Raw genomic sequence first — 21972 nt, 5'->3', positions numbered from 1 at the left:
TCCAAAGAATGTGTAGATTGCTTCATCTCAGGACCTTTTTTATCCTTTTTACGAGTTTGTGTCAGACAAGATGACAATTTTATTCCAGTAATGGCAGCAAAGAGAGCAAACAAGACAAAGAACTATTGAGTCACACTCCAGTCACTGATGGATTTAATCCTGACGAACAAAGTGTGCTATGTACAACTGTATGAACCAGTGAAATACACAAACCTTTTACTTTTTATTGATGAAATCATTTGAATACAATATACTGTGCACAGATGCAGGTAAAACCATCGTCTTAAACTTACATTACCATCAAATCAATCATCAATATAATCATCAAAACTATTTCAAACTGTACAGTTGGCGCTCATTCAGTGAATAACTTTTTGTATTGAAATCAGTGTAGTTGAACCGCGGTTAATCATGTGTCACTTCAGAGGTGACTCGTGCTGAAAGCTTTTATCACAAACGGAAACTTTACTGCAACCACACCAGCTAAAGGGGATTGTTTCCTGTGTGGGTTCTCATGTGTGTCTGTAAAGTTGAACGCTGGTTAAAAGATTTCTTACAGACTGAGCAGCTGAAAGGTTTTTCTCCTGTGTGGGTTCTCATGTGTATCTGTAAAGCTGAACGCTCGTTAAAAGATTTCTTACAGACTGAGCAGCTGAAAGGTTTTTCTCCTGTGTGGGTTCTCATGTGTATCTGTAAAGCTGAACGCTCGTTAAAAGATTTCTTACAGACTGAGCAGCTGAAAGGTTTTTCTCCTGTGTGGGTTCTCATGTGTTTCTGTAAAGTTGAACGATGGTTAAAAGATTTCTTACAGACTGAGCAGCTGAACGGTTTTTCTCCTGTGTGGGTTATCATGTGTGTCTGTAAAGTTGAACGCTGGTTAAAAGATTTCTTACAGACTGAGCAGCTGAAAGGTTTTTCTCCTGTGTGGGTTCTCATGTGGCTCTGTAAAGTTGAACGCTCGTTAAAAGATTTCTTACAGACTGAGCAGCTGAAAGGTTTTTCTCCTGTGTGGGTTCTCATGTGTATCTGTAAAGTTGAACGCACGTTAAAAGATTTCTTACAGACTGAGCAGCAGAAAGGTTTTTCTCCTGTGTGGGTTCTCATGTGTGTCTGTAAAGTTGAACGCACGTTAAAAGATTTCTTACAGACTGAGCAGCAGAAAGGTTTTTCTCCTGTGTGGGTTCTCATGTGTGTCTGTAAAGTTGAACGCACGTTAAAAGATTTCTTACAGACTGAGCAGCTGAAAGGCTTTTCTCCTGTGTGGGTTCTCATGTGTTTCTGTAAAGTTGAACGCTCGTTAAAAGATTTCTTACAGACTGAGCAGCTGAAAGGCTTTTCTCCTGTGTGGGTTCTCATGTGTATCTGTAAATATGAACGCTGGTTAAAAGATTTCTTACAGACTGAGCAGCTGAAAGGTTTTTCTCCTGTGTGGGTTCTCATGTGTCTCTTCAGATTTTGACTATTGCTAAATGTTTTCTCACACTCAGAGCATCTAAAATGTTTTTCACCAGCGCTACAATGTGAATCAGTGACACGGACGTCATCAGGTTTCACATAGTTTAAACCTGACTGAGGTTCTCTGGTCTTCTTCCCATCACCACCCTCATCAGTGTCAGAAGAGTCTCCAGTCTTCTCATCAGGATCTGGTTCTGGATGTCTATCTGGATCCAAGTTCCTGTCTGGTTCTGGTCCTCCACAGTCCTCTCCATCAGCTTCTGTTCCCATCTGTTTAGTTTGTCTTTGATGAAGCTGTGAGGACTGAGCTTCCTCTTCTTCATCTTCACTCTTCACAGGAGTGAATGAGAACTTGACATCAGCCTCCTCCAGACCTTGAAGCTGCTCTCCTTCCTGACTGGTGCAGCGTTCCTCCTGTTCTTCTTTCATGTGTGGGGGCTCTGGGTCCTCCTGGTCCAGACTGGAGCTTGACTCCCGCTGCTGAGAGGGAACCTCTTCTTTAACCAACAACAGCTGCTGGACGTCTGCAGGAAAACAGTAAACACACACAGAGGGGTTACAAAGACATTTTAGAATTGAGCAAATAGTCTCCTGGACATACACTTCCAGAGTATCACTAGAACCAGATAATACAATAATGTAATCAACTTATGTGACATGAACATATGAACCATTTTAAGCTGCCAAATCCATGTGGCGTTATCAAAGAGAACAAACTTGTACTTTAAGTTGAAATATTTCCTGTCATCTAGAAGCTGAGAGAAGAAATCAGCATACCTGCAAACTCATAAGAGGTGAAAGAGGTGCCCGAAGGGGGACAGGGGGGGGGGGGGGGGGGGGGGGGCGGTAGACGATCTACAAGTATTAACAATTTATTAAGTCAAGCATCAAAAACATAGATCTATGGTTTCACAAAACACAATAATTGATTAAGTAGCCCTAGCAACAAACAAAGTCAGGGATCCGCATACGCATCTCTCCTCTCAGTGTTTTGTGAGCCCTGTATCTTTATACTTTATATGAACTTGTCCTGCACAGGGACGCATTATCTTCACCCACACACAAGCCAGGGTTGGGCCACATTGTGTGTGGGAGTCCTGGAGTCTCATGGATGGGGAAGGTGCTGTTCCTGCAGGTTGCTACACAATATCCCACCGACTAACCCGATTCACAACACAACTAGTTACAAGTTTTAAGCTGAACCACCTGCGTGTCAGAGCTCCCTCTTTGTACGGCGAGCGCGTGAGCGCCTCACCTGGAGATTCAAACCTTTGCTCTACGACACACGCAACACTATTGCAAATGAGCGCACAGACACGTTATGTTCAAAATTTCTCAAACAAAAGGTAAAAGCCCCCCTCCTTGCTCCAGAGATGAAGAAGCATGCAGAGGAGAAGAGGCAGGAGGTCTGATTATCTCCGGGGATTCAGTTTCTTTGTCCCTCCAAAGTCTCTGAAATGTCTCATATTACACATTCCTTAGCCCATCGATCAGCTCAGTGATTGGTTGAACCCTTCGGACTTCATTCGGCCACTTCCTTGACCAATTCACCCCCCTTCTTTAAGGCTGTACTCAGAAACTCTTCAGCAACATCCCCCCCCCCTCTCTGACTTAATGGCGGTGTCATAAATTCTCTGGTTTCTCTCACAGTGCACAACAAATTCAGTGACTCTCCCTTTAGTTTAAACCTTCTACAAGTAAACAGATTGTAACATCATATCCATCGCTAGGAGCGCTTTAACACTTAAATTCCTCACAATACTTATAAGTTTAATGCCTGTAAATACCGCAAGCATATTTCTACAGTAGCGAGAACCATCGAAATTAAGACAGTGTAGACATCTTAACGCTGATTGGCCAAGACTCGACACGTGGCATCAAATATGTTTTATTGAGAAGATCACGACATCACATTTTCTCCTTGTCTCACTCCAATCTGAGAAATGCTGGCTGGCCAGTTGACCCCCCCCCCCCCCAAAATTGAAAACTCTACGGATCTACACTCACGTGGATGATATATTTTGATTCAAAACGGCTTATTTCACCGAAAAGCGACACGTTTGCAGGTATTAAATCAGGACAAGAAGAAAACTACGAATTGCAACAGAGTCTCACTCCAAACTACATTAAAAGTTATCAGCCGGAGCATGAACAGTGTTTGAAAGAAGAAATAAAGTGAACCCACGTGCTCTTTGTATCCGGACTTCCGGGTTGTGAACGGCGTCCAGAAGTTCCCGTTGTCGCTTATTCGCCTCTTTTGAACGAGAGATTTCCTCCTCGTATTCTGCTATCGTTCTTTCAAACATACCTAATATATCTTCTTCAGCCGCAGTTAGTCGCTGGCTGACTAAAGATCTCAACATTTCTACTTTAGACATTTTCACTAAACCACAGGAAGTTTTTGTGGCGTTAGACATTCCTGCAGCTATCCCCGTTATTCCAGTCACCAAAGTGGTTAGCTAGTAGCTCCTAGTAGCTAGCATTCACGGGAGAAAAAGAGCAAGCCGCCATTGTCTCTTTGGTCTGGGAACTCACTGACCGTTTATTTTGCGCATGCGCACAACAGCGCACAGGCCACTCAACATGGCTTTGCTACTCATATAAGGAATATGCTCAACCGTTTTCCTCCAGACGAACTCCGTTAAAAACACCGTTTACTCTCATTAAACTCTGACTAGCGTTGTGTTGGTCACTTCCGTCCTCGTCCGTCTGTTTCCAGGTAGCATGCTAAGCTAACCTCAATAGCTTTATAGGCTACCAGGAGATTAGTACTCTTCTTCTTCCTCTCCTCCTTCTTCTTCTTTCACTTTAATGGCGGACTACAAACCAATGTGTAAGGCGCCACCTACTGGACCGGAGTGTGTAACATCATGACTTTATGACACTTATCATTTAAACACAATAATAATGTTATTTATAAATATAATGAAACAATTATAAATAAACTTCATATTGCAGTCATATTCTGGCTTTTTAACCCGTTCCATTCAAAATATTAAATAAAGCCCTTTTAAACTGAACTTGTTTGTCCCCTGTCTCTAACAGTCCTTTCATGCTTCACTCCCTTCCTGTATCTACCACTCTGTTCTTCAGTCTCTCTTTCCACTCTGAACTTCCTCCACTCTATCAGCACATGTTCTACAGTTTCTTTACAGTTGCATATCTCACATTTATCCCACTCTGTCTTTTTCATGATGTGTATAACGTGTCATTGAGTCCTGTATGTCCGAACCTTAATCTGAAAGTAACATCTTCTTTTCTACTTTTACTTACATCACTTCTCACTCTGACTGATGTCTGAATTGTGTTGTAATTTCTACCCTTATTGTCATAATTCCAAATGTCCTGCCAAGATGTCCCATCCAAAGCTTTTACCAGAGAATGTCGAGTACTCCCAACCATTGTACAGGACAGTCGATGCTATATTTCCGTTAAGTCCACCCTGAATTCTAATCCAGTGTGATAGTGCTAACTCAGTTCTCCTCACATGTAATGGCAGTTCCCTGGATTTCACCAGCAATGCATTATGGGTGTGGTTTTGACTCGGGAGATGAGTCAGAGGAGAACCATCCAGAAGAAAAGGTGAACAGATAAAAGTCCATTCAGACAGGTTCTAGGAGGAACATCCGGTTCCGCTGCAACTTGGTGGGTAACAAAAGCCCCTTAAACTAATAAAAAAGTATATCATTACTCCTATCTTCAGTTACCTTCCATCTGTACATATGTAACAGTTGTGGGTCGTGGAACGAGACGACTCAAGTGATTGTTTTCCAACATTTATTTATTGAAGACAAAATATCACCAATGAATTGCCTTCAGACCGTTTTCTGCCCCTCTGCTCCCTCAGCAACGTGTGATTGAATTCATTTTCTTCAAATACACACTGACCAATCAGAGCTCGGCACGTGGACCGTTAATGAATATTACATAATCACAGTTTAAACTGACAAATGCAAAAAAAGACAGCTGGCAATAAATCTCAGACTGTGTGAATTAGTAAATTAACAGATTTATGACATCACTGCTTCATTTAGAGCAGGATAGATCTGACTATAAGTACATGTGTGTATTATGGTAAATGAATGTGTTGCAGATGTGTTTTCATGGCGTGTATGACGATATTTTAGCCTTGTTCTTTCAGCTGTAGCCTTAGTGGTGCGAAACAGACTTGGGAGTAAATAGAAAAGAAATGTGTAAATATTCTCTCATCACACATTCACTGACGTGTGTCGGCTTCTTGAGTCGTGTCTCACAGTCTCCGGCTACTTTAATATTTGGTGTGGGTGATTTTAAGTTATGGAAGGAAACTTCCTTACTGCTTAGAATCATATTTATATATATTTTTATTTATTTGCCCAAAAGTCAGTTTCACATCGCTGGGGTCTCAGCTGAAAGAATAAGAATACATCAAAGTAAAACATGAACGTGAATACACGTGTTATTATAGTCAGATCTATCGCGTTATAGATGAAGCAGTGATATTATAAATCGGTTAATTTACAGAATGACAGTTAGTGATTTCTTGCCAGCTGTCCTTCCTGCATTTGTCAGTTTAAACTGCGTTACTTTCAGCATGAATTATGTTCATGTTGTTGATGTTGGTCTCAGAGTGCACCAGACTGATGCATTTAACTTTAAAATGTACAACATTTTCTTCCAGGTGAGCATGTCCCCGGCCCCCTCTAGAAAACCAACACTAACTAGAAAATAAAAACTCAATTAGTCTACTGGATCAAGCTAAAGACAGTACCAAATCTGAGCGTGGACTCAATGAGCGTTGTTAATTGTATCTTTTCCGGAGGACCTCCTCCCGGGAGCAAAGACCAAAGTCTCTCAATTCATCAGCGCAGCTAATCGGGGATAAGAATGTTCTTATTAGGAAAGTATTTCCTGCTCAAGCTAAACCGTGGCCTTTGTTTCTAGAGTTTCAACCGAGAACGTGCCAATCCTCTGGGGAAGTATAGAGGTTATTTTCATGCATTCAATTAGTTCATTTGTTGTATGCATGCGCAGTATGTGTTGTCTTTAACATATCTAATCATCAAAACATGTCAACATTTTAAAGGAAAAATAAGAATGAGCCTGTTCAACACCGATGTACTTTAAAGCCCTTTTACTTTGACCAGGATTGTGACTACATAGATATGAAATGATCAAGATGTCAAGGACCAAATGATGGAAAGAGAAAACATGGCTAAACTGAGCTTTAAGTTAATCTTCTACAGTAAGTGAGGCAAGGCACAGTCTGACATTTGAGTCATACAAGACTTGGTGTCCTCTTTACAAACGTAGTAGAAATACCGCTCTGATAAACAAATAAAACCAGTTTATGATCAAAATGTAACATCAGTATGAGGCTGATCCGAAGCGGTAACTTTCCTTCCAGTTGTTTGAACAATTTTATCATGCTACACATATGCTACAATCTCTCGTGTGGAAAATACCGTTTAAAAATTATAATAATGTTCCCTTTATTTTGAAAATATATGGAAACTGTCCATTATTGACCATATTTTGCATTTTGTAATTTGATGTTACATGTTTTCGGTGTATTTATGTCATATCACATAGCATCATTTTCAGTAAAAATCATTATAACTTATAACCTTCAGCATAATGAGCTCAGCTGGATTCATTAAGAGTTAATCAAACAGTAAAAACACATTCGGGTAACAGAAAGAGACATGATAATATACAGTACGGAGATTGTGATCATATATGCACTGAAACTGTACACGTCAATACACAGACGGACAGACACACACTCACACATTCACACATTCACACACAAGCAGTCTTCAGAGATCTGGCGTCATGTTTCTCTCTCGACTTCAGAGTGAGTCGGCGCCGTGCTGAGTGCTGAACTCCTGGAAATCCTCTGGGATGGTGTCTGTGGAAGTGAGAAGTCGGGTATCATGAGATGAGCTCAGACTCTAAAGCCAAAACGAGGCCAAACCAATTCTATTCACAGCTGTAGTCTGCAACAACAACATCAGATCTCAATCTAAAATCACTTTCCAGACGCAAGCAATGAAAGACCGTAAGAAGATATGTATTGGAAACAAACCTCAAGACAATCGCTGCATAGCATGCAATCAGGGTAATTCAAAATATATAAAAATAATAGAATATGTGGATTTGTGATTCAGTGTTCCTCCCTCACCATTGCAGCGGTATTTCAAATTGGACCAGATGATGTTTTCCTGAGAGAAACAGAACACGCCGAGTCGTCCTCCTCTCATGGTCGTGTCAATTGTCACGCCAGAGTCGGCCACCAGCTCAGTTCCTTCATAGAACCGCGCCCTAAACAAAACACACAATTAAAACAAATAATCGACGTTCCACTCTCACCACTTTGGGGAAATATGCTTATTCACTTGCTTGCTGAGAGTTAGATGGAGCAACAATTACGGGTTTTTTCGTGTAATCAATATGAAGATTGTCTGGAACACGGTTGGTCGTATACCTGATGTATCCAACCTGTGGGCGATGCTGCAGGTACCAACGGTAGGACACCTTGTCCTTCCAGCCCACATTCCTGGGGTCCTTCCACAGCAGACGCACCTGGTCGTTGGTGTCTCCCGTGTGCCACAGAGAGTTTCTCAAGTGCTCCCCGGGACCCGATTTAGACTTCACAGCCTGATGAACAGCGACAGATAACAGAGAGAAGTAAGGGGGAGAGAGAGAGAGAGAGGAAGAAATGTGGAAAATATGTCGAGGGATTAAAAATAGGATGAGCACGAATCTGCTGCCTGGGGGAGTTGATGACTTGTGCTTTCACCTTAAGTTGGATGCCGGGCTCAGCCACAGCTCTGAAGGGTGTTGCCTGCCAGTAGGTCTGTTCAGTCTGCTTCCACATCACCACGTAGAAGGAGGACGAGTCCTGGTAGCCAAAGATGAAGCCGGCGTAGTCGTCGTCGGTCACTGTATTTACGTGAAATGTTCCTTCGAAGTCCACTCCACTGAAAGCAGTGTAACCTGGCAACAGAAATCAGTATATTACTGATGTTCAGACATTGTGCATTTTATTCACTGATATTCAACGCAGAGGAAATACTTCTTACCAACAGCAAGTCCTGGGTCACTATTCATGGTCTGGATAATTTCCATTCCCTGTGTGAGAAAGAGTTGTGAATAAGACATTTTGCACCCTGATGCCTTCATTTGCTACACTGTACACGAATTAATGCAGAAGCAGACAGCCAAATAATTCCATCAGATTTTCAGATGATACGGCTATATTAAGTCTGCTGCTGGAGATTGCCACTTTTAAAGACTGGTGTGACAGCCACCACCTCATTTTTAACGGTAATACCAAAAGACAGAGGAAATCATATTTGAGAGCTGCAGCTCATGGCCCTGTAATCATTGGTGACAGTGCAATTGAGCAGGTGTGCTCCTATAAGTACTCGGGAATACAAATGGACAATAAATTAAATTGAGAGTGTCCACGTTGATTATCCGTGTGCTAGGCTGGCTCAGAGGCTTTCTCTGCAGACTCAGACTGAACTGAGATCACGTCAACGTTGGACAACGCTGTGCTGGAAAGCATCATTAAATATGGTATGGCACCTCACAGTTAAAAAATCGAGAATCAACAACACGGTTAAACGAGGCACTGTTGTATATTGTCTTGTGTATTTTTTGTCGTCGTGGTACGATTTCACGCATCACGATTCACATTTCTTATTGTTATTGGTTCTGTTGTTTAGATAAAAATATCGACCATAGCTGCTTCAACTTGTACATGGAGAGGGAATTTTCAGCTTTTAGTAATCTCACCTGGTTCAGAACAACCCAGTTGGGGTCGATCTGGGCGTCGCCCTCAGGGTCCAGCACCACCGTCTGATAGGCCCTGAAGTCAGTCAAGGTGACCTCAGCATTCTCAGGGCAGTTGTCGATCCTGTCAATCACTTTGTCCTGGTCAAAGTCAGACTCGCACATGTCTCCAACTCCATCATCTGAGGGACAACAGAGAGGAGATTTAGACTTAAATTAAAGTAAGAAAGACCGTGAGTCATTGTTCCAATAGGTCAGAGGTGCAGAGACTTGTTAACAGTTTTTGATTACACACACTGGCAAAGATTGTGTTGCGTCATTTATTCAAAGTAACGAGCTCCTTTTAAATCCTTTTTAAACCAGCGTGTTTCCTGCGTTGTCACAATGAGGAGATTTCAGACTGGCTTAAGCAAAAATGTCAAAAAGGCCGACAGAGCTGAATATAAAACATCCCCAAATGTCCTTTCTTAAGGGGCTATTCACATTTCAAGCAAAAGAGCAAGGCTGTATGTTGCATTGGTTTAATATAGATGGATTGTATCTCTCTAGTCTGCACCCTGCTGTGTGGGTTCAGCATTAGAGCTGCTGTGTCTGCCGTGGTTAAAAAAGTGCCACGCTGTAGTCTACTCGGTGGTGTTCGTGTCTTGTAGTGTGCAGTTCTGATATGGATTATTAAATGGAAGGAAATGTGTTGATGCACTTTTATCACTGTGGAAGTGCAACAGCTGCTACGACGTCAAGAAGGTCCGACTTGGCGGTTCTTGGCATAAAAGCTTCATTCTGTGTCAACGATTGAATTGATGCTCAATCGGGCAAATGCCTGAATGTCTTGTGTGCATCTTGTAAAACATTTGGACTCAGTAAATACACTTTTTGTGTTTTGTTATTTTCCCAACTGTCAGCTCCAACTTACATCTCTTGACTCCCTGACTGCCAAAAAAAGCTGTCTTGACTTGATTTGAATTGACACTCCAGGGGGCATGTTTTACACAGAAAATGTCCCAATGAGTCACCAAAAATGCCACTCAATGTGCTCACAGTTGCTTTTGTTTGATCTGCGTTGGTGTGCAACTGGGGACCAAAATTGCTTTCAAAGGAAAGTCAGGGAGCAGTTCGGGGAGAATGTGGAGATGAAATTATGAACATTTATCTGATCACCAGGCTGGTTTTCAGCCAAATATATCAACAATCATATGTGATTATTACTGTAAACTGATTTGACTGCGTGGTATATGAGGAGGTGCGATGTCTTTTAGACCATCGCTCACCGTTGTCGTCGATCTGGTCAGGATTTGGTGCCAGCCGGCAGTTGTCTGGTCCCGGTGGCAGAGTGTCAGGGATCCCGTCGTTGTCGTCGTCATCGTCACACTCGTCACCCAGCCCGTCTTTGTCACTGTCCAGCTGGGAGCTATTTATTACGAATGGGCAATTATCCTTGGTGTCCTGGTGACCGTCGCCATCACTACAAGGGAAAGTGACACGATCGCATGATGTGAAAAAAGGCTGTAGTACTAGCAGTAGTATGAAACAGCAGTTCAGATATCTGCAAGAACACAACATGAAGACTGGGAGAATATCGTTACCTGTCTTGGTTTGTGTCACAGGAGTCTCCAACCAGGTCGTGGTCAATATCAGACTGAAACAAGAGCAGAGAGTTCACGAAAAACACCATTTCTTTTACACTTGAGGGACTCTAGTAACAAAGTGTACTCAGTTACTTTCCACCACAGCTATCCGTCCCTCCATCCCTCCATCTGGTTCTGACTGACCTGGTTTGGGTTGGGGATGTCGGGGCAGCTGTCGCAGGCGTCTCCCACTCCGTCTCCGTCCCGGTCCAGCTGGTCTCTGTTTTGGACAAGCTGGCAATTGTCCAGAAAGTTCTTCAGGCCTATGCTCGCCAGTCAACAGGAGGAGATGGTTCGTGTTATTTAGCAGTCAGTCTGACTCCGTCTCAGCAGGGAAATATATAGTATTGTCATGGATGACATATTCGGAGGTGGCAAGTACAGATAATATTGTACTGTAGTAGAATAAATACTCTTCTCATTGTCCCTTTTTCTGAACTCTCACAAAAGATATCAGTGAATTTCTATGATTCTGTGACAATAAGTCGATTGACAGAATATTTACCTGCAACAATTCTGATAATAAATCCAAAAATGCCCAAAAATATTTAGTTCCAGTTTACTCATTTTAGGAATTGGGGAATCTTATGTGTTAGTAAATTGATTTTACTCTGGCTTTTGGACCATTGGTCAGACAAAACAAGCTTTTTGAAGATTTCAACATGGGCTTTAAGACATTTTCCACTCTTTTTGGTCATTTTACAAACCCCTCGTTTTATAGAGAGAATTATCGGCAGATTGGAATCGTTGGCTGCGGCCCTATCATAAAAGAAACCAAGCTACTGCCCAGTGGAAATATTAACAGATATGGATGTTGCCAATATGGAAGAATGATTACATGGATACATAATGAGATATTATCTTCATCTATTTGAATTGAGGTTTGATCTCTAAAATCAAAGTAATGCATTAAAGTAACTCTCTCACACTTAGTGAAGTCAATCAGTGAATTTATATTTGATTTTTGAATGCATATGAAAAATGTAGACATTACATCCATACTACTGTTTGAACTATATCGACTGAATGGCATGGTACTTGTAATTCCACCACTAGGTTGCACTGTTGTATTTGCTGTGAAGGTGAACGGCAGTTTGTGTTCAGATGCTATTTCTTATTCATCGCAGGGAGGCAGCAGCAGCCCCACGAATGCATAAAGGTCAAGCAGCAGCAATAGAGGAGAAACCATCTTCTCTGCCATGGGGTTTTCTGAGGTGTAATCATGCTGGTGAATGATCAAAGCTTGTGTTCGCTCAGGGGTCAGACTGCTTTTGGCCTTAACTTTTCTTTTTTTTTGCAGTGCTGTTTGTTATGCCTCAGCTGGCTTATAAAAACATCCATACAACTGTATTTTTTACAACATGATTAAGAGAGATTTGTACTGTAAAATCTGCATTATTTAATGTAAGAGCAGGGTGTAAATGTGAAGGAAGGAACAGAATAATACGTTTAATTAAACGGAGAGTGCCTTCAGTGCTGGTTATATAAGCACGAGCATCGGTGCTATTTTATTTATCTCCATACCGTCTCCATCCATATCATCATCGCAGGCGTCCCCTTTGCCGTCGCTGTCGGTGTCCTTCTGGTCCGGGTTCTCCACCGTGCGACAGTTATCACAGGCGTCGCCGTGGCTGTCCTTATCGCTGTTCCTCTGGTCCACGTTGGCCTTCAACCTGCAGTTGTCCTGAGACAGACGGAGAACACAAAGGCCCCGTTCACATCACGTGTATTTGTTTTCAGTGGACAAGCTTGCATGTGCATGCATGTTTTCTTACGGATTAATACAACTATATATATATCAACTGGAAGGAACTATAGATCGAGATAAGGATGTTGTTGGTTTGTGACTCCAAAGAATGTGTAGATTGCTTCATCTCAGGACCTTTTTTATCCTTTTTACGAGTTTGTGTCAGACAAGATGACAATTTTATTCCAGTAATGGCAGCAAAGAGAGCAAACAAGACAAAGAACTATTGAGTCACACTCCAGTCACTGATGGATTTAATCCTGACGAACAAAGTGTGCTATGTACAACTGTATGAACCAGTGAAATACACAAACCTTTTACTTTTTATTGATGAAATCATTTGAATACAATATACTGTGCACAGATGCAGGTAAAACCATCGTCTTAAACTTACATTACCATCAAATCAATCATCAATATAATCATCAAAACTATTTCAAACTGTACAGTTGGCGCTCATTCAGTGAATAACTTTTTGTATTGAAATCAGTGTAGTTGAACCGCGGTTAATCATGTGTCACTTCAGAGGGGACTCGTGCTGAAAGCTTTTATCACAAACGGAAACTTTACTGCAACCACAACAGCTAAAGGGGATTGTTTCCTGTGTGGGTTCTCATGTGTGTCTGTAAAGTTGAACGATGGTTAAAAGATTTCTTACAGACTGAGCAGCTGAAAGGTTTTTCTCCTGTGTGTGTTCTCATGTGTGTCTGTAAAGTTGAACGCTCGTTAAAAGATTTCTTACAGACTGAGCAGCTGAAAGGTTTTTCTCCTGTGTGGGTTCTCATGTGTGTCTGTAAAGTTGAACGCTCGTTAAAAGATTTCTTACAGACTGAGCAGCTGAAAGGTTTTTCTCCTGTGTGGGTTCTCATGTGTTTCTGTAAAGTTGAACGCTGGTTAAAAGATTTCTTACAGACTGAGCAGCTGAAAGGCTTTTCTCCTGTGTGGGTTCTCATGTGGCTCTGTAAAGTTGAACGCTCGTTAAAAGATTTCTTACAGACTGAGCAGCTGAAAGGCTTTTCTCCTGTGTGGGTTCTCATGTGTGTCCGTAAATGTGAACGCCTGTTAAAAGATTTCTTACAGACTGAGCAGTTGAAAGGTTTTTCTCCTGTGTGGGTTCTCATGTGGCTCTGTATAGTTGAACGCTGGTTAAAAGATTTCTTACAGACTGAGCAGCAGAAAGGTTTTTCTCCTGTGTGGGTTCTCATGTGTATCTGTAAAGTTGAACGATGGTTAAAAGATTTCTTACAGACTGAGCAGCTGAAAGGTTTTTCTCCTGTGTGGGTTCTCATGTGTCTCAGTAAATGTGAACGCTGGTTAAAAGATTTCTTACAGACTGAGCAGCTGAAAGGCTTTTCTCCTGTGTGGGTTCTCATGTGTGTCTTCAGATTTTGACTCTGGCCAAATGTTTTCTCACACTCAGAGCATCTAAAATGTTTTTCACCAGCGCTACATCGTGAATCAGTGACACGGACTTCATCAGGGTTCACATAGTTTAAACCTGACTGAGGTTCTCTGGTCTTCTTCCCATCAGCACCCTCATCAGTGTCAGAAGAGTCTCCAGGCTTCTCATCAGTATCTGGTTCTGGATGTCTATCTGGATCCAAGTTCCTGTCTGGTTCTGGTCCTCCACAGTCCTCTCCATCAGCTTCTGTTCCCATCTGTTTAGTTTGTCTTTGATGAAGCTGTGAGGACTGAGCTTCCTCTTCTTCATCTTCACTTTTCACAGGAGTGAATGAGAACTTGACATCGGCCTCCTCCAGACCTTGAATCTGCTCTCCTTCCTGACTGGTGCAGAGTTCCTCCTGTTCTTCTTTAATGTGTGGGGGCTCTGGGTCCTCCTGGTCCAGACTGGAGCTCCACTCCTGCTGCTCAGAGGGAACCTCTTCTTTAACCAACAACAGCTGCTGGACGTCTGCAGGAAAACAGTAAACACACACAGAGGGGTTACAAAGACATTTTAGAATTGAGCAAATAGTCTCCTGGACATACACTTCCAGAGTATCACTAGAACCAGATAATACAATAATGTAATCAACTTATGTGACATGAACATATGAACCATTTTAAGCTGCCAAATCCATGTGGTGTTATCAAAGAACAAACTTGTACTTTAAGTTGAAATATTTCCTGTCATCTAGAAGCTGAGAGAAGAAATCAGCATACCTGCAAACTCATAAGAGGTGAAAGAGGTGCCAAGCACCCGAAGGGGGGGGGGGGGGGGGGGGGGGGGGGGCGGTAGACGATCTACAAGTATTAACAATTTATTAAGTCAAGCATCAAAAACATAGATCTATGGTTTCACAAAACACAAGAATTGATTAAGTAGCCCTAGCAACAGACAAAGTCAGGGCTCCGTATACGCATCTCTCCTCAGTGTTTTGTGAGCCCTGTATCTTTATACTTTATTTGAACTTGTCCAGCACAGGGACGCATTATCTTCACCCACACACAAGCCAGGGTTGGGCCACATTGTGTGTGGGAGTCCTGGAGTCTCAGGGATGGGGAAGGTGCTGTTCCTGCAGGTTGCTACACAATATCCCACCGACTAACCCGATTCACAACACAACTAGTTACAAGTTTTAAGCTGAACCACCTGCGTGTCAGAGCTCCCTCTTTGTACGGGGAGCGCCTCACCCGGAGATTCAAACCTTTGCTCTATGACACACGCAACACTATTGCAAATCAGCGCACACACACACACACACGTTATGTTCAAAATTTCTCAAACAAAAGGTAAAGGAAAAAGCCCCCCTCCTTGTTCCAGAGATGAAGAAGCATGCAGAGGAGAAGAGGCAGCCCCCCCTCCCTTTCTTCCATCATTAAGCAGGGCCGAATCAGCTGGTTGAAGTTTAAATCAAAAGGAATTTAATATACTAACAAAATAAAATGCAGTTACAAACTGAATTACATTATCAGTAGTAATACTTCATGAAATAGAGGCCCCATCCGCACCACACGACAGACTGGTGTGTCCGCCTCATGGTCCAGATGAGGTCTGATTATCTCCGGGGATTCAGTTTCGTTGTCCCTCCAAAGTCTCTGAAATGTCTCATATTACACATTCCTTAGCCCATCGATCAGCTCAGTGATTGGCTGAACCCTTCGGACTTCATTCGGCCACTTCCTTGACCAATTCACCCCCCTTCTTTAAGGCTGTGCTCAGAAACTCTTCAGCAACATCCCCCCTCTCTCACTTTATTGCGGTGTCATAAATTCTCTGGTTTCTCTCACAGTGCACAACAAATTCAGTGACTCTCCCTTTAGTTTAAACCTTCTACAAGTAAACAGATTGTAACACATCATATCCATCGCTAGGAGCGCTTTAAAACTTAAATTCCTCACAATACTTATACCTTTAATGCCTGTAAATACCGCAAGCATATTTCTACAGTAGCGAGAACCATCGAAATTAAGACAGTGTAGACATCTTAACGCTGATTGGCCAAGACTCGACACGTCGCATCAAATATGTTTTATTGAGAAGATCACGACATCACATTTTCTCCTTGTCTCACTCCAATCTGAGAAACGCTGGCTGGCCAGTTGACCCCCCCCCCCCCCCCAAAAAAAATTGAAAACTCTACGGATCTACACTCACGTGGATGATATATTTTGATTCAAAACGGCTTATTTCACCGAAAAGCGACACGTTTGCAGGTATTAAATCAGGACAAGAAGAAAACGACGAATTGCAACAGAGTCTCACTCCAAACTACATTAAAAGTTATCAGCCGGAGCATGAACAGTGTTTGAGAGAATAAATAAAGTGAACCCACGTGCTCTTTGTATCCGGACTTCCGGGTTGTGAACGGCGTCCAGAAGTTCCCGTTGTCGCTTATTCGCCTCTTTTGAACGAGAGATTTCCTCCTCGTACTCTGCTATCGTTCTTTCAAACATACCTAATATATCTTCTTCAGCCGCAGTTAGTCGCTGGCTGACTAAAGATCTCAACATTTCTACTTTAGACATTTTCACTCAACCACAGAAAGGTTTCCTCCAGACGAACTCCGTCAACTCCTTGTCACCGTTTACTCTGACTTGCGCTGTGTTGGTCACTTCCGTCCTCGTCCGTGTGTTTCCAGGTAGCATGCTAAGCTAACTTCAATATCTTTATCGGCTACCAGGAGATTAGTCCTCTTCTTCTTCCTCCCCTCCGTCTTCGTCTTCTTCTTCTTCTTCTTCTCCTTCTTCTTCTTTCACTTTAATGGAGGACTCCAAACCAATGTTTAAGGCGCCACCTACTGGACCGGAGTGTGTAACATCATGACTTTATGACAGTTATCATTTAAACACAATAATAATGTTATTTATAAATATAATGAAACAATTAGAAATAAACTCCATATTGCAGTCATAGTCTGGCTTTTTAACCCGTTCCATTCAAAATATTAAATAAAGCCCTTTTAAGCTGAACTTGTTTGTCCCCTGTCTAACAGTCCTTTGATGCTCCACTCCCTTCCTGTATCTACCACTCTGTTCTTCAGTCTTTCTCTTCCTCCACTCTATCAGCACATGTTCTACAGTTTCTTTACAGTTGCATATCTCACATTTATCCCACTCTGTCTTTTTCATGATGTGTATAATGTGTCATTGAGTCCTGTATGTCCGAACCTTAATCTGAAAGTAACATCTTCTTTTCTACTTTTACGTCCATCACTTCTCACTCTGACTGATGTCTGAATTTTGTTGTAATTTCTACCCTTTGTTGGGAACTAAAGGAGCGTGTTTGGGTTATCAGTATTTAAGAAACTGAATTCTTGACATCAATAGAATTATTAATGTATGTAACAATTATTAATGATTATTAATAACAACGGGGCACCACCCTGCGAACAGGGACCAATAACCAAACGATAAAACTAAGTCTCATAATTAGTAGTCACTCGTAATGTCAATAGTCTGCGTATGACTATACATTCAGTGACAGTGAAGGTTTTAAGTTCGAGCACAGTCTTATCAAATACATATGCACAAGTAATCACAGACGACTGCTCCTTAAAGTATAACAGAGTTTATTAAATCAAAATAATAAATGATCAAATCAATTAATATTGCAACCAACAAATGTTATCATACAATTTTATATGCCTAAACTAAAGAATGAATAAAATGGATGAGGGTGTATGTCTGTGTGTGTATGTGTGTGTGTGTATGTGTGTGTGGGTCTGTGGGTGAAAAGGAAGGGGAGTCTTACAGCTACCGCTAAAGACTACAAAGATGGCGGCGTCGAGTGACGCTGGCCAAAAGGGGAGGGGCCTTAAGATACTACAGCTAAGCTACCACCAGATGGCAGAGTCGAGTGACTCGGACAAAATGGCGGTGAGACTGCTGTATGTAATCACGTGTGCCGATGCACACATGTGTTGTGAGGCGATCGTTTGAACGGGGTTTCCCCAGGGGCAGAGATAGGAGCTGTGTGTGCGTGTTACGTGAGAGGAGGAAGAAAGGAAAAAAGGAGCGAGAACTCGACGTGCATCACACTTCGGCGTGCGATGTTGTAGGGAGCCTGAGTTTGATGGTTCTATCACGCATAAGTATACCGCTGTCGTCTTTGAACTGCCGGTAACATATGCCGTGATAAGCCACGCACCTCAGCTCACTCACAGAGTCGAGTTAATGAAAAGAGAACTCCCACACGGAGTGGAAGACAATGAATGAAAATAATCCCAAATAAACAGTCATAGCAGTTAATACACTAATACAGCGGAGCTTCTCTGCTCCGTAATGATTGCGCGATATCTCAATATCACGCGACAGTAACTTAAACACACAAAAACACGGGAATATCAACATATAAATGAATGGCCTGAATTAAACTTACGTTAATTTAAGATAAACTATGCCCAGATGCCAAGAATCTTACTTGTCGATGCGTCGTTGAAGTATGTTCGTGGCAAAGTGGTCCGTTTTCCTCGTCGGGAAGGGGGAGCAGGGGGAGCTTTCTGGTCAGCGCGGCTTTGCAGCGGGCGCTGTGTGTCGCACGGTGTTTGCTGGTGCGGCTTCGGTCCGTTGGCGTGAGCTCGCTCTGGAGCGAAACGCAGACGTGATCTATCCTCGCTGCAGGGAGGATGATCTAACTTTGGCTGACGGCGTGGTCCGTGCGTCTTACCGGGAATCGTCGGTGAAGGAGGGAGGCTTGGTCGTCTTTCCTTCGCCGGAATGTGTGCACAAAAAGAAAAAGAAGCAAAAAGCGGAGAACGGATCGCTGAAGCGGATTCGTTATCGCGGGCGGAGTGGGCCTTTACTCAGCGTGGAACACTGTTGTTTCGTCCAGCGAAATGGCTTGTGACCTGACAGGGTTTGATGAGGGTTTGAGGGCCGCGGCTCCCTCGTGGCCTTCGGTTGCCAGCGTCGTGCTGGAGGTAGGAGGCTGGTGTGTCTTCATATGTCCAAGGTTTTTTTTTTGGGGGGGGGGGGGGGGGGGGAATTTACACCCTAGTGTGAAATTCCTTTGCTCTCATCAAACTACAACTCAGGATGAAACCTTTGCTTGAAAAAGTGCAGGCCTGATTCTCTTTGTCCACAGCACATTTTGAAGCCATTTGGTCAGACCCCAACACCTTATTGTCATAATTCCAAATGTCCTGCCAAGATGTCCCATCCAAAGCTTTTACCAGAGAAAGTCGAGTACTCCCAACCATTGTACAGGACAGTCGATGCTATATTTCCGTTAAGTCCACCCTGAATTCTAATCCAGTGTGATAGTGCTAACTCAGTTCTCCTCACATGTAATGGCAGTTCCCTGGATTTCACCAGCAATGCATTATGGGTGTGGTTTTGACTCGGGAGATGAGTCAGAGGAGAACCATCCAGAAGAAAAGGTGAACATATAAAAGTCCATTCAGACAGGTTCTACGAGGAACATCCGGTTCCGCTGCAACTTGGTGGGTAACAAAAGCCCCTTAAACTAATAAAAAAGTATATCATTACTCCTATCTTCAGTTACCTTCCATCTGTACATATGTAACAGTTGTGGGTCGTGGAACGAGACGACTCAAGTGATTGTTTTCCAACATTTATTTATTGAAGACAAAATATCACCAATGAATTGCCTTCAGACCGTTTTCTGCCCCTCTGCTCCCTCAGCAACGTGTGATTTAATTCATTTTCTTCAAATACACACTGACCAATCAGAGCTCGGTACGTGGACCGTTAATGAATATTACATAATCACAGTTTAAACTGACAAATGCAAAAAAAGACAGCTGGCAATAAATCTCAGACTGTGTGAATTAGTAAATTAACAGATTTATGACATCACTGCTTCATTTAGAGCACGATAGATCTGACTATAAGTACATGTGTGTATTATGGTAAATGAATGTGTTGCAGATGTGTTTTCATGGCGTGTATGACGATATTTTAGCCTTGTTCTTTCAGCTGTAGCCTTAGTGGTGCGAAACAGACTTGGGAGTAAATAGAAAAGAAATGTGTAAATATTCTCTCATCACACATTCACTGACGTGTGTCGGCTTCTTGAGTCGTGTCTCACAGTCTCCGGCTACTTTAATGTTTGGTGTGGGTGATTTTAAGTTATGGAAGGAAACTTCCTTACTGCTTAGAATTATATTTATATATATTTTTATTTATTTGCCCAAAAGTCAGTTTCACATCGCTGGGGTCTCAGCTGAAAGAATAAGAATACATCAAAGTAAAACATGAACGTGAATACACGTGTTATTATAGTCAGATCTATCACGTTATAGATGAAGCAGTGATATTATAAATCGGTTAATTTACAGAATGACAGTTAGTGATTTCTTGCCAGCTGTCCTTCCTGCATTTGTCAGTTTAAACTGCTTTACTTTCAGCATGAATTATGTTCATGTTGTTGATGTTGGTCTCAGAGTGCACCAGACTGATGCATTTAACTTTAAAATGTACAACATTTTCTTCCAGGTGAGCGTGTCCCCGGCCCCCTCTAGAAAACCAACACGAACTAGAAAATAAAAACTCAATTAGTCTACTGGATCAAGCTAAAGACAGTACCAAATCTGAGCGTGGACTCAATGAGCGATGCTCTCAAATTGAAAGAACACGCTCTTGGATAAAGATAGGATGAAAGCTCCATCGTTCCTCCCCTGTGTGATGTTTCATGTGGTGTGTCAAATGTATTTCATACATTTGGTATAAAACCGTGATCACAAACAGAACCACTATGTCTCTTATATGATTAAAGTGCCATTGATGAATAAATAATTCCTTCATCGGATGAGTGTACTTCCAATAATAAATGAATCCAGGTATACAGCTGTTTTCACAATAACCTGTAACCAAGACTGTGATGGCGTCTGTGCAAATTTACAATCTGTGATTTCATATTTGATAAAGAGTCTCTCCAGCGTCATACAAACAGTTCACATTCTTTTCAAAAGACCTTCTGAGCATGTGGGCCCCTGAGTGAGAGTATCCCAGTTCTTCCACAGACACTAATCCACGTAGTGCACCTGCGCCTGGAGCTCCTTGGAGATGTACCCGAGAAGGGTCGCCGTCAGCTGCTGCTTCAGGGTGGCGTTGTCCATCACTAGAGCAGTTAGCTGAGCCAAATCTGTGCACTGAATGTCTCCCAGCACGGCCAGAAGACTACCATCAAGCTTCTGCTGCTGCTGAGGACTGAGCTCCATTATGACCTGAGGCAGCGGTTTGAACTGTCCACTGGTCAGCCAGCAGCCCAGAAGGCCTCCGACAGCACCGCCTACAGGGGAAAAGGGTTTCAAACATGTGGAATTATGATTGCACACACAAACACACACAGCATGACAAGGATAGAGTGATTAACCCCCGCTGGATCATCGTCCTCGGTGTGTGCACCCATCTGGGTGGGGTGCCCTTCGCCAACGCCGGAGACTTCGGAGGCTACTACTGTCCGTGCCATGGCTCCCACTACGATGCTTCAGGAAGGATAAGAAAGGGACCTGCTCCTCTAAAGCTGGAGGTTCCCTTCTATGAGTTCACTGAGGAGGACGTAGTCATAGTGGGATAAATACTGGAGCTCTGTCTCAGTTCCTCCCTGTAATATGTATTTTTTAGATGGCTCCGTGTGAGAGCGACATAAAACGTGTGTATTTACCATTAAAGACATATTTCCAACTCTATGATTGAGCTATTGTCTTTTCCCTCGTACAAAAGAGAGTTGTTTTTCTTTGATTGATCTGCATCACTTAGCTTGATGTCTTTTGATTCACTGACATTTTATTTATTGTTTTAATCTCTATAGATTTCTTTCATTCCGCACTATTTTTAGCATTTTCCAAACAGCATTATGTAACACAATGTATGAGGGCCGGGTGTGATCAGGTCCAACCCCTTTGCTGCCGCACCAATCCTGATATATTGTGTTGGAGCTGTGTGATGAAGTCAAAGGTG

At 42.5% G+C, this 21972-nt stretch overlaps 1 protein-coding gene across 1 annotated transcript in view; it reads right to left on the bottom strand.

Annotated features, from left to right (window-relative positions):
• Positions 1-6553: 6553 nt before the first annotated feature.
• LOC306792307 (thrombospondin-4-B-like) overlaps positions 6554-21972 on the bottom strand; it is a gene marked incomplete at its 5' end in the record, with an annotated part of 74595 nt that continues 59176 nt past the window's right edge. The window contains 10 exons of the mRNA XM_079289380.1: positions 6554-7345; positions 7619-7758; positions 7922-8094; positions 8237-8433; positions 8520-8568; positions 9238-9416; positions 10503-10696; positions 10818-10870; positions 11004-11122; positions 12384-12543. Coding sequence (XP_079145506.1) covers positions 7287-7345; positions 7619-7758; positions 7922-8094; positions 8237-8433; positions 8520-8568; positions 9238-9416; positions 10503-10696; positions 10818-10870; positions 11004-11122; positions 12384-12543 — 1323 coding nt within the window. The 3' untranslated portion in view covers positions 6554-7286. The remainder of the gene's footprint in view (positions 7346-7618; positions 7759-7921; positions 8095-8236; positions 8434-8519; positions 8569-9237; positions 9417-10502; positions 10697-10817; positions 10871-11003; positions 11123-12383; positions 12544-21972) is intronic.

The sequence above is a fragment of the Melanostigma gelatinosum genome (assembly GCF_949748355.1).
Source record: "Melanostigma gelatinosum genome assembly, chromosome: 18".
In the NCBI taxonomy this organism is placed as follows: domain Eukaryota; kingdom Metazoa; phylum Chordata; class Actinopteri; order Perciformes; family Zoarcidae; genus Melanostigma; species Melanostigma gelatinosum.
This window is presented reverse-complemented; position numbering and strand designations above follow the sequence as displayed.